Genomic DNA, 15589 nt, shown 5'->3' with positions numbered 1-15589 from the left:
GTACAGTGAGACATTTTGGAAACACCCATGTTACCGTACCACGTTATTACGTGACTTGCAACGCTGATTGTGTTTGTAGAGAAGAGAAGTTAGGCCAGGGGTTCCTGAGGGGTTCCTAAACTTTTTGGGCAAACGACCTCAAATGGCCTTTATGAATTTCCTGTGACCCAAAGCCTTCACCACGACATATTTTTTAAATTCCAGATGTATAATATCGGACTACAGTAAAACTTGAACATTGTATTATGTCAGTAACACATGGGTAACGTAAGTGAGTAAAAACCAAAGGAATATTCCTTGCACTGGTTTACCCGTCTAGTGGGAGGAGTGAACTTGCAGGTCTTGACACAGCTTTTTATAAAATCAGGAGGTGTGTTTGAAAGGGTGAATCTCTTTCCGCTGTCACATACATATAGAGGGAATAAAACTCAACAGGCATGTTGATATAGGAAAATAATCCACGCTGGTGTGGTGTGATACGAATCGTCATGAAGCAGAGGAACCTGGTTTATACTTGACACGTGACTTTGTGCACGTGCAGAAGCAGCAGCAACGCGAGCGACATTGTTCACACACTCGCCTTTGTATCTTATGTAGGGTGAATACGGGTGAAGTGACACAAAGTGTAAAGTGGAACTATTAAACTTGAACCTCTGTATATTAATGTGTATGAGGTTATGGTTGGGAAGTAAAGGGTTAATCAATCAAGTGCTATGTCTGTGATATCACTTTCAGTGGACTTGAGAAAACAGACAGAGAAGAAAAGTTCAGTGAGCAGGAGAAGTTTCAATCAGTGGCGTGAGGAGAGGAGGAGTGGAGCTGTAGAAGACAGGAGGAGGAGAGAGGAATAACATCTTATATGATAGTGAGGGCATGGAATGTCCAAAATGTCCTACAGAGGAGGGTCGTGGGCCGTGATAAATATTCACCTGTATGACATATTATTATTATTATTATTATTATTATTATTATTATTATTATTATTATTATTATTATTATTAAATATTTAACCATATTACAAGCAAACTAATACTAGAAACATGTGAACATGAAATTCCAAGCATCTCTCCTGATTTTTAGGGTAAAGAAGTGAATGTAATGTTTCTGTGCTGGAGATCAGTCCAATTCATAATTGTCTTTCTCTTTTTCTACATGCTTTACAACTGCTGCGTAGATGGAAGCCAGCAGGATTGTGTTATGGTCAGCTGACCCAAGCGCAGCTAGAGATATCGACTTATAGGCACCTGGAACTGGCCCATAGCACCTATGCAAAATTCTGTCCTCCCGTGTGGCACATGAGACATACTGATAATATCCTTTTAAAACTTTGTCCATGACACAATGATCCTTTATAATTTTGGGAGAGTCTGGGGATACAGCATCCAGTTTGTGCAGGACATTTATCAATGCATCTGTTGCTACAGTCAGTTAGTGAAAGACTGTATATATACACAATAAGAAAGTATTATTGGGAGAACTCGTGTAGAAGATAGAACGGGCGAGTAGAAAATCCAAGCACTTTAATATCCGAGGTGCATCTTTTGTCTCGCACTATTACATTGTTAGACCATCTCTCCTTAGTGTACACACACACACTCCACCTCTATGTCCCTTTCCGGTAGTGTATTTGTCTCTATCCAAACGTACTGGTCGCAGAAATCCACTTACCCACAGACTATCATCAACCACAGAATCATCCGGCCGTGGTTCAGTCCACACTAACTCATATCCTCATTCCTGTACTCATATTTGCCTGCAACTCGTCCATCTTATGGTGAAGTGAGCGAACATTGGCCAGTATAATTTTGGGCAGCGGGGTAAATCTTTGGTGCACTTTCAATCTACACTTTACTCCTCCACACTTGTTGTGTAGTCACATAAATCAATCGAGATCACACTCGGACAACGCACATGGCTCTTTACTTAAACATTGCATTCCCCAACAACTCTTTTTCTTCTCTTCCCCTTACATGCATCTGGTTCCCCACATCATACAGCACCTCCCCCTAGTGGCATTTACCATTCAACAGTATTAAGTGAACACACCATCTCCCCCAGACTTAATTGTTTACATCTGTACTGCAGCTTCATTTAACAAGATACAAACAGTACATTCAGTTAATTCAAGGTTTTCTGATTTGTATTTTTCCCCCCAATACATTTCACAAAATGTAGAACAGTGCTCTAGGAACCAAGCATGAGGAGTTATATGTGTGTGTATCCGTACAGATCAGTTTAACTTGAACCAATAAACATGTATTTTTTCACTTTTAGTTGAGTGTTACTTTCTTCTTGCTTACTGTGAGACCTTAAGTTACATAGTCCTTCAACCACATTGGCTTTCTTCTACAACAATGACTCTCTGCTTGGGTGTCGACACTTTCCAGTTGTGGAGCAGAAGCTGATTTTTCAGCCAGAGTGAAATCTGCATGTAGTGGTGTAAAATGAGACACGACCCAAGTTCTTCCATCGCTCAGCTGGCAACTGTGTCCCTTTTCTCCTTATAATCTGCATGGGGTCAGTGAATTTTTATTTCCTTTTCTTGACATGCACAGGTTTTTTCACCTTCCTTGAGCTTTGAAATCCTTGCTTTACACTTTGTGTCCAGGAATGTTTTAATCTTTTTTGATTTTGCATCACTTTTGTACTCAGCTTTTTCATGGCAGGGTTTGAATTGCACCGTGGAAGAACTGACAATTTTGTCATCATTATCCTTCCAAATAAGAGCTTGAAAGGAGATGTTCCTGTGGTAGCATGGGGTGTAGCTCTGTACGTTTGCAAGAATTCTACAATAAATGATGTCCATGGAGCCCTCTCTCTCTCCGCAGTCAGAACGGCATCCTTCAATACCTTATTCCAATGCTCAACAGCTCCATTTCCTTCCGGATGGTATATGGAGGCACGAATGTGCTTGACATCTCTTTCATGCAGGAAATGTTTGAACTCTGATGACAGGAACTGAGGTCCATTTCTGTGACAATCTCTAGTGGATTCCCTTTTTGGCTGAACACTGGTCTCAGAATACTGTTAACGGTAGACGCAGTCACATGAGGTGCAAATACGACCTCTGGCCATTTTGAGCGGTAGTCAGTTAATGTAATGGCATATCAGCAGCTAACAGGGCCTATCTCAAAAGGACCTACCACATCAATGCCCAGTTTCCGCCACGGACCGGCTGGATATTGAACAGGGATCAGTGGTGCATGCGTGGTTCTAGCTGTCTTATCATTAAGCTGGCAGGTGGCACAGGTTGCAATTTTGGACTGTACATGCAAATCCATCATAGGCCACCAATATAAGTCTCTTAGTCGTTGTTTAGACCTCACAATTACTTGATGGCCTTCATGTGCTAGAGTGATCAAACATGAACATAAGCTAAGTGGCACAATCAGTCTGTGAGTTCCTCTTAGCACATAGGAGTCATGGACAGATAGTTCCTCTCTTACTGGGAAGTAAGGAAGCACATCAGCAGGAAATGTTTTAGATGTTCTAGGCCAGCCATTCTCAATATATTGGCGCAGTTTGGTGAGCTCAGGGCAGAGGAGCTTTGAGCAGAAAACTCAGTGACAGGAACAGCTGACAGCAGGGTGGTGATGGCAGCTACAGTTTCTGGTTCGGAATCAAAGTCAGAGTGAATTTGGCAGATGTGTTAGACAATCTTCCACCCGGTTGTCAGCTCCACGTTTGTACTCCATGTCATAATTGAAGCAGAGCAGTCTTGCAGAGCAGACCATCAAGCTACTCTCAGTCCAGCACGTCCCATGCCCTTAGTAGTCAAAAGTGTAGTCAAGGCTTGGTGGTCTGATCTTAATTTGAATTGTATGCCCCACAGATATGTTCTCCAACGCTCAATGGCCCAGACACAAACGAGGGCTTCTTTTTCGACTACAGAATATTTCCTCTCTGCAGCTGTCAAGGTTCTGGAAGCAAAAGCTACAATTCTTTCTGACATATCTGGATGTATCTGAGTCAGGATACCGCCTATGCCATAGTCCGAAGCATCTGTTGTAACAATTGTGGGCATAGCAGGGTCAAATACAGCCAATGCAGGGCTTTTCACAATCACTTCTTTTACTTTCTGGAAACTTTGGTGTGCCTTGGTGTTCCATGTAAAATCTGTGTTTCCTCTGAGCACATCTCTCATAGGCTCAAAAACTGTGGCGTAGCTTGGAATGAATTTAGCATACCAAGCGGTGAGGCCTAGAAATGATCTTAGTGTGGACGCATCTGATGGAACTGGGGCATTTTGTATTGCCTCCAAGTGACTGTTGTCTGGCATCAACCCCTCATTGGAGATGGTATGTCCCAGGAATGTGAGTTTCTCCTAGTGGAACTTACATTTCGCTTCATTTAGACGTAAACCTGCTTCTTGCAGTTTGTGCAGCACTGTTTTGAGGTGGGCATCAGCAGCAGAATCACCAAACACAATTATATAGATATTATCCAGATAAAACTGGACACCTAGAACATCTCTGAGGATAGTAGACATCAGTTTCTGAAATGCTGCTAGGGCTGATGCTAATCCATAGCAGACCCTCTTGAAACAGAACAAGCCATCATGTGGTATAGATGCAGTCAGGTCTATGTTTTCCTCATGTATTGGAACCTGATGGTATGCATTTGCCAGATCGATTGTGGAAAACATCACAGCGCCTCTCAACAGTTCGTCGATGTGTAGAATGGGATAGCTGTCCACACTGATAGCTTTGTTGGGTTCCCTGAGATCCACACACATTCTGATATCTTCAGATTTCTTCTGAGTCACTACGATGGGCGATGTCCAGGGCGAGGCATTTACTCTTTCAATAATGTCTGCTGCTAGCAGACGGTTCAGCATTGCAGACACAGCATCCCTTACAGAAAAAGGCAGTCTGCTCAACTTCTGTTGCACAGGGACAGCATTTTCACACAAGTTCACTTCATGTACAAAGTTCTTTGCACAGCCAAAGCTTGGTGTGACAGAATGAGCCACCTGCTGTACAGACACTTTGGAGGTGATTACTTTATTCCCTTGTATGCATAGGTTCAAGGAAGCTATTAAGTCCATGCCAATCAGTGGGTTTCCACTTTTCAGAATATAGAAGGTGGCAGGAACGGAACATTCTCCATGTTGTGCACACGTCTTAATACATCCCAGCACAGGAAGGTCATCTTTTGAATATGTGACTAGATGCACATCAGGCTGTTCCAGGGGCAGCTCAGAAAAGTATTGCTTATATATATGTGCTGGCAACAAAGATACAGAAAATCATGTATCAACAATTAATTCTTGCATTGTAGTACCTGACAACGTACTCACTTCAATGTTACACACACATTTGTTTGCAGCAGGTCTCTGAACACTTCCTTACATGCACCCGGTTCCTCACATCATACAATACCTCCCCCTAGTGGCATTTACCATTCAATAGTATTAAGTGAACACACCATCTCCCCCAGACTTAATTGTTTACATCTGTACTGCAGCTTCATTGAACAAGATACAAACAGTTACCATTCAATAGTATTAAGTGTACACTACAATGCTTATGAACATAATAATATCCTCCTGCAGCCATGGCTACAGCTCCAACTGCACACGCTGCAAATCCTGCTAAACTCTTCAAAGAGCTCATCGTATCTATCACCTTCACCTTAACACGTCTGATACACAGTTTGTCGGTGTGAAATTCAGTGAAAAACTGAGCCTGTTCTGTATCCTAGGTGACGTGACGCGCGGATTCCACCAAAACACCTGTCATGTTAAGTGCGCTGTTCAATTCAATCCAAACACGCTATGCGACACTGAACATGGACATCAGACCACTGAAAGGTTTTACTGATAGACAGATAGATAGTAGACAAAGTTACATATTAATAAATGACAGTTGATTAATAGCAGATTAAAGTGACGACAACAACATCCACAACAAAGCATGTACCTTTAGAAGATTTTCTTTCTTATTTGTCCTGGCAGCAAATTCCCTGATAAGGATTGTAAAGTCTGTGCAGAATTTCATGTTAATTTCCCCCTTAATCTCTACTGACTGATGATCAAATAATTTACACCCAAAACAAAAGACCTTTCGAGGGGGAAAACACCAGCCATGCTCTTGGTACCAACTTAGTTTTTTATTTCTTTAAATAAACTCTGTGTTTTGGAGATGTGCGGCGTCTCGTGCATTTTGGAGATGTTGTCTTTCCGATACTGCAACATCTGCATCTCTGTTTTGTCCTGAATCCGAGTCTATATATATACAGCGGTGTATATTTACATCTATATATACACCACACATCTCTACCGTACATCTATATATACACCGCGCATCTCTACCGTACATCTATATATTCACCACACATCTCTACCGTACATCTATATATACACCACACATCTCTACCGTACATCTATATATACACAACACATCTCTACCGTACATCTATATATACACCACACATCTCTACCATACATCTATATACACACCACACATCTCTACCATACATCTATATACACACCACACATCTCTACCGTACATCTATATGTACACCACACATCTCTACCATACATCTATATATACACCACACATCTCTACCGTACATCTATATATACACCACACATCTCTACCGTACATCTATATATACACAACACATCTCTACCGTACATCTATATATACACCACACATCTCTACCATACATCTATATACACACCACACATCTCTACCATACATCTATATACACACAACACATCTCTACCGTACATCTATATATACACCACACATCTCTACCGTACATCCATATACACACCACACATCTCTACCGTACATCTATATACACACCACACATCTCTACCATACATCTATATACACACCACACATCTCTACCGTACATCTATATGTACACCACACATCTCTACCGTACATCTATATATACACCACACATCTCTACCGTACATCTATATATACACCACACATCTCTACCGTACATCTATATATACACAACACATCTCTACCGTACATCTATATATACACCACACATCTCTACCATACATCTATATACACACCACACATCTCTACCATACATCTATATATACACACCACACATCTCTACCATACATCTATATACACACCACACATCTCTACCGTACATCTATATATACACCACACATCTCTACCATACATCTATATATACACACCACACATCTCTACCATACATCTATATATACACCACACATCTCTACTGTACATCTATATACACACCACACATCTCTACTGTACATCTATATATACATCATACATCTCTACCGTACATCTATATATACACCACACATCTCTACCGTACATCTATATATACACTTCACATCTGTACCGTACATCTATATATACACCACACATCTCTACCGTACATCTATATATACACCACACATCTCTACCATACATCTATATATACATCACACATCTCTACCGTACATCTATATATACACCACACATCTCTACCGTACATCTATATATACACCACACATCTCTACCATACATCTATATATACATCACACATCTCTACCGTACATCTATATATACACCATACATCTCTACCATACATCTATATATACACCACACATCTCTACCATACATCTATATATACACACCACACATCTCTACCATACATCTATATATACACCACACATCTCTACCGTACATCTATATATACACACCACACATCTCTACCATACATCTATATATACACCACACATCTCTACCGTACATCTATATATACACACCACACATCTCTACCATACATCTATATATACACACCACACATCTCTACCATACATCTATATACACACCACACATCTCTACCATACATCCATGTATACACCACACATCTCTAACGTACATCTATATATACACCACACATCTCTACCATACATCTATATATACACCAAACATCTGTACCGTACATCTATATATACACACCACACATCTCTACCATACATCTATATACACACCACAAATCTCTACCGTACATCTATATATACACCACACATCTCTACCGTACATCCATATACACACCACACATCTCTACCGTACATCTATATACACACCACACATCTCTACCATACATCTATATACACACAACACATCTCTACCGTACATCTATATATACACCACACATCTCTACCGTACATCCATATACACACCACACATCTCTACCGTACATCTATATACACACCACACATCTCTACCATACATCTATATACACACCACACATCTCTACCGTACATCTATATGTACACCACACATCTCTACCGTACATCTATATATACACCACACATCTCTACCGTACATCTATATATACACCACACATCTCTACCGTACATCTATATATACACAACACATCTCTACCGTACATCTATATATACACCACACATCTCTACCATACATCTATATACACACCACACATCTCTACCATACATCTATATATACACACCACACATCTCTACCATACATCTATATACACACCACACATCTCTACCATACATCTATATATACACCACACATCTCTACCATACATCTATATATACACACCACACATCTCTACCATACATCTATATATACACCACACATCTCTACTGTACATCTATATACACACCACACATCTCTACTGTACATCTATATATACATCATACATCTCTACCGTACATCTATATATACACCACACATCTCTACCGTACATCTATATATACACTTCACATCTGTACCGTACATCTATATATACACCACACATCTCTACCGTACATCTATATATACACCACACATCTCTACCATACATCTATATATACATCACACATCTCTACCGTACATCTATATATACACCACACATCTCTACCGTACATCTATATATACACCACACATCTCTACCATACATCTATATATACATCACACATCTCTACCGTACATCTATATATACACCATACATCTCTACCATACATCTATATATACACCACACATCTCTACCATACATCTATATATACACACCACACATCTCTACCATACATCTATATATACACCACACATCTCTACCGTACATCTATATATACACACCACACATCTCTACCATACATCTATATATACACCACACATCTCTACCGTACATCTATATATACACACCACACATCTCTACCATACATCTATATATACACACCACACATCTCTACCATACATCTATATATACACACCACACATCTCTACCATACATCCATGTATACACCACACATCTCTAACGTACATCTATATATACACCACACATCTCTACCATACATCTATATATACACCAAACATCTGTACCGTACATCTATATATACACACCACACATCTCTACCATACATCTATATACACACCACAAATCTCTACCGTACATCTATATATACACCACACATCTCTACCATACATCTATATATACACCATACATCTCTACCATACATCTATATATACACCACACATCTCTACCGTACATCTATATATACACCATACATCTGTACCATACATCTATATATACACCACACATCTCTACCGTACATCTATATACACACCACACATCTCTACCGTACATCTATATATACACTACACATCTCTACCATACATCTATATATACACCACACATCTCTACCATACATCTATATATACACCACACATCTCTACCGTACATCTATATATACACCATACATCTGTACCATACATCTATATATACACCACACATCTCTACCGTACATCTATATATACACCACACATCTCTACCATACATCTATATATACACTACACATCTCTACCATACATCTATATACACACCACACATCTCTACCATACATCTATATATACACTACACATCTATTTTAGTTGTCTCTGCACCCCATAAATACTGTGAAATTTGAAGCATTTACTTACTAACATACAAACATTTCCTGATCACTCTGAATAACTGTTTATTAATTACCTTTATTCTATTTTAAATAATCAAGAATATGTATTATATTGAAACATTTTTATACTATTATATAAATATTAATATCCTTGACTCACCCAGAGAGCACTGTTCTACATCTCATTGTATAATTAAATTTAATGTCATAAATGACACCTCTCAGGTCTAATTTATGATATTTAATTAAGGTTAGTCTAGTTAAGTCTTGTTTACCTGCTTCAGTCATGTTTACCTGCTTTAGTAAACATAAAGCAGGCTAAGATGATAATACGAATGAAAACAGACAGATAACCAGCTTGAAATATTTACAGATACAATGCTGAAGTGAGACTTCACAAAGTATTAATAAGAGTCCAGGTTATTTAAAGGGAGTAGTGTGAGTGCAAACAGCTGAGGGTCAATAGTAATCAGGTGACTGTACATGGGGACAGAAGCTTGACTAGGGGATGCAGGCTGAGGATCATGGGATGCTGATGTGACAGTGGAGGGGGAGTTTCATTTGGAGAGGATTTGTGCTATTTGTAGATCATTTTTGCCATCTGTAAATCCATTTATAGATGTTTTTACCTGTGTTTGCTACCTTTTTTCTCGAAATATATTGCCTGTAGTAGCTTAGGTAAAAAGAACAAATACTGTAGTTATGGTCAACTCCTACTTAAGCTTGCAAGTGTCTACATTTACATGAGTCATTCACCACCAGGGTGCAGTGTGACACTATAAATACATTCAGTGCTGAGGTCAGGCAGCTCCTAAACAGCTGGAAATTCCATGGAAAATAAAGTTCATGATTCCAGCTGGATCCAGGACTTTATTGGATTATTTTTGTAAAATTTCACAAAGTTAGGAATACTCTGTATCTGTGGGATTGTCCTCCTGTACTGAGGCTCCTGTCTCAGACTAAATTAAGTGAATAAAGTGTAAATCCATCAGACAGTTTTTCTGTAGTAGTGTTGAAGACCTGGCCAGTGCTCCACATTTAAAAGAATGTGATGAATTAAGCTTGAAGTGCTTAAAAAACCCTCACTCAACCCTGCTATAGTTGCTATAGTATAACCCTGCTATAGTTGACAACTACAGACCTGTTTCCCTACTCCCTTTTCTTTCGAAAACTCTGGAAAGACCCGTTTTTAATCAACTCTCAAATTTCCTCACACAGAACAACCTCCTGGACACCAAGCAGTCTGGCTTCAAGAGCAACCTCTCCACGGAGACTGCTCTGCTTTCCGTCACTGAAGCCTTACGACTAGCAAGAGCAACCTCTAGATTATCTGTCCTCATCCTACTTGACCTCTCTGCTGCTTTCGACACTGTGAACCATCAGATCCTTCTGTCAACTCTCTCCAGCCTGGGCATCACTGGAACGGTTCTGCGCTGGGTGGAATCCTATCTCTCTGACAGATCTTTCAAGGTATCATGGAGGGGAGGTATTTCTGAAACTCAGCAACTCACAACTGGCGTTCCACAGGGGTCAGTTCTGGGTCCACTCCTCTTTTCTATCTACACTACATCTCTAGGGCAGGTGATTGAGTCTCATGGCTTCTCATATCATTGCTATGCTGATGACACCCAGCTCCATTTGTCCTTCCAGCCTGACGATCCATCCGTCTCTGCACGCATCTGTCCTTGCCTTTCGGACATCTCGGTCTGGATGAAGGAAAACCATCTTAAGCTTAACCTGGCAAAATCTGAGCTTCTCGTCATCTCAGCATGTCCCTCAATCAACCACAACCTCACTTTACAGCTCGGCTCACTCACACTCATGCCAACCAGGACGGCCAGGAACCTTGGGGTGATTCTTGATGACGGCTTGACCTTTACAGACCATATCTCAGCAACTGCAAGGTGCTGTAGGTTCATCCTTTACAACATCAAGAAAATCCGACCCTACATCACCAAACAGGCTACACAGATAGTAGTCCAGGTTCTTGTTATTTCTAAACTGGACTACTGCAACTCACTGCTTTCAGGCCTCCCAGCCAGCTCCATCAACCCCTTCAGATGATTCAGAATGCTGCAGTGCGCCTCGTCTTCAACCAGTCCAAGAGAACCCATGTCACACCCCTCTTCATCTCCCTCCACTGGCTTCCTGTAGCTGCCCGCATCAAGTTCAAGGCCTTGATGCTCACCTACAAGACCTTGTCAGGAACAGCACCCTCCTACCTCAACTCTCTCCTGAAGGCCTACGTTCCCTCTCGCAATCTGCGATCGATTAGCGACCGACGTTTAGCAGTTCCAACTCAGTGTGGCGCAAGGTCCCTTTCCAGAACCTTCACACTAACTGTTCCTCAGTGGTGGAATGAACTTCCAATCTCAATCCGGACAGCAGAATCTCTCACCATCTTCAAAAAACAGCTAAAGACCCACCTATTCCATGAACACCTAACCAACTCATAAAAAAAAAAATGAAAAAAAATTGCACTTTCACCTCTACTCTGCACTTTGCTTCTTCTGGAATTCAATTAATAGATCTTGTATGGTAGCACTTCTTGTATTGTTCTCTGCTTGATATATCGCTTTGCTTGTACCTTTTCTCATTTGTAAGTCGCTTTGGATAAAAGCGTCTGCTAAGTGAATAAATGTAAAATGTAAATGTAAGTGAAGGATGAAAGGGGAATTATGAAATTAAATGGTTTATTTTTGGATTACATTACTCTTTGTTGGGTGCACGGTGGTTTAGTGGTTAGCACGTTCACCTCACACCAACAGGGTTGGGGGTTTGATTCCCCCTGTGTGTGCAGAGTTTGCAGGTTCTCCATGTGCTGTGGGGGTTTCCTCTGGATACTCTGGTTTCCTTCACCAGTCCAAAGAGCGAGAGAGAGGTGAGGTGGAAGTGAGATTTGCATGAACAGACCTCAAACCAGGGTGCTGCTGCGGCTGTAACGGCCGTTCTTCTCTTCTTCTGCGCTGGTCAGAACCTCGTTCTTCACCTGTGAGCCGTCCACTGTCCAGCTCATCAGCGCCCCCTGTGGAGAGTAGCCAGACAGCAGGCAGAGGAGCGAGGCCGATCCCTCAGACAGCTGCAGAGGGGACGGAGGGAGCTGTGGGACCCGCTGGAGAGGAGAAACACACACACACACACACACACACACACACACACACACACACACAATTAGAAATGATTATGAAATATTTCTGTAACTTTGTGGAACTGTCTGATCTTACAGAGTAATTAAGTCTAATAAAGTCTGACTTCATGACTGAGTTTCACTGAGTACTTTATTATTTGACATCAGTTTCAGTACAGAGACAAAACAAACATGTTCCACACTGTAATTTATCTGGGAAAAATCATTTTTTATAACAAGTGTTATTACTTTATAGTTCAAACCTTCAGCATATTTAACTGCAGCAAATACAAATGTAGCTGATTACAGAAATATTCATTGTTTAACACAAACACACACAGCAGCTTTCATCTGGATTTTACATCAGCACAAAGTAACTCCGTTTATTAAATGTTTATTATAGAGGAACTGCAGAGTTATTGCATGTCGAATATATAGCGAGTGTGTAATTATTACATATTTAACATCAATAATTGTAGATTTGTTGAATGTTCAAGAACATTGATATGGGATCTGTTCTGATACTGAAATGTGTTCCTCATCAGAGCTTAATAATACACATCGACACTCACACTCACACACACACTCACACACACACACACACACACGCACACACACACACTTTGCATTGCCAGTCCATGCTTCAGTGCTCTGCGAGTGTTTATAGCCCTGTGACTTTAACACTTCATGACTGAGAGCTGCTGCTCAGCAACTTCACCCACAGCAACCATGACTTTGATCAGCGTCTTCATCTGCACACTGGCCCTCTGGACTCAAGGTGAGAGTTTAACATCAACTCACAGCCTCACACACTTCATTTCATACGAATTCTATACCACTTTACAGCATAGAAACACAATCTATGTTTCTCTTCAGGATCCAGAGGTCAGGTGACTGTGACTCAGACTCCTTCAGTGCAAACTGTTGATCCCGGAAAAACAGTCACCTTCAACTGTAGAACCAGTAGCACTGTAGATAGTGGTAACTGTCTCGCCTGGTACCTGCAGAAACCTGGAGAAGCTCCTAAACTCCTGATCTACTATGCTACTAGATTACAGTCAGGGACTCCAGCTCGTTTCAGTGGCAGTGGATCTAATACTGACTTCACTCTGACCATCAGAGGAGTCCAGACTGAAGATGCAGGAGATTACTACTGTCAGAGTTTACATTATATCAGTAGTAGCTGGGTGTTCACACAGTGTTAGAGCGCCGTACAAAAACCTCGGTCAGTGAGAGTGCACAGAGAAGCACTGCTGCAGCTGGGAGCGACTGCAGGTGCTGAGGGGGAGGATGTGATACAGCACAATGACACACACTGTGGACGAGAGAAAACACACCACACTAACTCACTAATGCACACACACATATCTGTGAGAGGAGTCTACCTTTCTCTCAAGAAAACCATAAATATAAAGAATTCACAACATAAAAGTCCATCAAGTTCTGTGTAATAAAGTGGAATGACACGGGAAAAAAGTATTGAACACGCTAAGAAAAAGCATTTCTCCAAGGCAAGGTAAGGCAAGGAACCATCTGAAATCTGTAAGTAATTACACCCCCTACCTGTGCACATTAATATCAGCTGGGTTAGTACATTGATGGTCTATGAAAAGGCTTTTCGTTACAAAGGTGTCACACATGAAACATGTCATGATGGGTAAAATCAAAGAGCGCCCCCAAGACTTTTGGAACATTATTGTTGAAAAACATATTGATGGAATCGGATACAGACGTATTTCAAAACTTCTGAATCCTCCAGTAAGCACCATCGGGGCCATTATCCACAGGTGGAAGCAACATCACTCCGTCATCGCACAGGAGCTCCTCGGAAGATTTCTGACCCCGGAGTCAGAAGAACAGTCAGAAGAGTAGCCCAAGAGCCAAGGACCACTCGGAAAGAGCTCCAGAAACACTTGGAGGCAGCAGGTGCCATCGTCACAGAGAAAACAATAGGCAATGCACTCCTCTGCTCACGCTCACCCGCAAGACTCCATTACTAAACAAAAGGCATGTCAAAGTTCGTTTAAAGTTTGCTGCAACTCATTTGGACAAGCCTATGAAATACTGGGAGAGTGTAGTCAGGTCAGATGAGAGCAAAATTGAACTTTCTGGGTGTCATACTACACACCATGTTTGGAGAAGAAATGTCACTGCACATCACCCTAAAAGCACTACACCACCAGTGAAGTTTGGAGGTGAAGCATCATGGTGTGGGGCTGTTTTTCATCACATGGTATTGGCAGGAACGATGAATGGAGCCATTTACCGAGAGATTCTTGAAAAGAATGTGCTGCCATCCACCAGGATGATGAAGATGAGATGTGGGTGGAGCTTCCAGCAGGATCCAAAGCAATCAGCAAAGGAAACTCTCAACTGGCTTCAGAGAAAAAAAATCAAGGTGTTAGAATGGCCTGTCAATCACCTGACTCGAAACCAATTGAACAAGCTTTAAAGACAATATGTTTAGAAGAACGGGCCAAAATCACACCTGAATACTGCGGCCCATTAATTTTTTCATACAGGAAGTGTCTTGAAGCTGTCATTACAAACATAGACTTCTCCACTAAGTATTA

General features: G+C 41.0%; 1 gene segment (V, D, J or C); it reads left to right on the top strand.

Annotated features, from left to right (window-relative positions):
- The first annotated feature begins 13745 nt into the window (after nt 1–13745).
- Nucleotides 13746–14221, top strand: LOC108279654 (immunoglobulin kappa variable 6-21-like). The segment is given in 2 exon segments: nt 13746–13794; nt 13893–14221. Coding segments are annotated over 2 exon segments (378 nt in total).
- The last annotated feature ends 1368 nt before the right edge of the window (nt 14222–15589 follow it).

This window comes from Ictalurus punctatus, chromosome 19 (genome assembly GCF_001660625.3).
Source record: "Ictalurus punctatus breed USDA103 chromosome 19, Coco_2.0, whole genome shotgun sequence".
NCBI lineage: Eukaryota > Metazoa > Chordata > Actinopteri > Siluriformes > Ictaluridae > Ictalurus > Ictalurus punctatus.
This window is presented reverse-complemented; position numbering and strand designations above follow the sequence as displayed.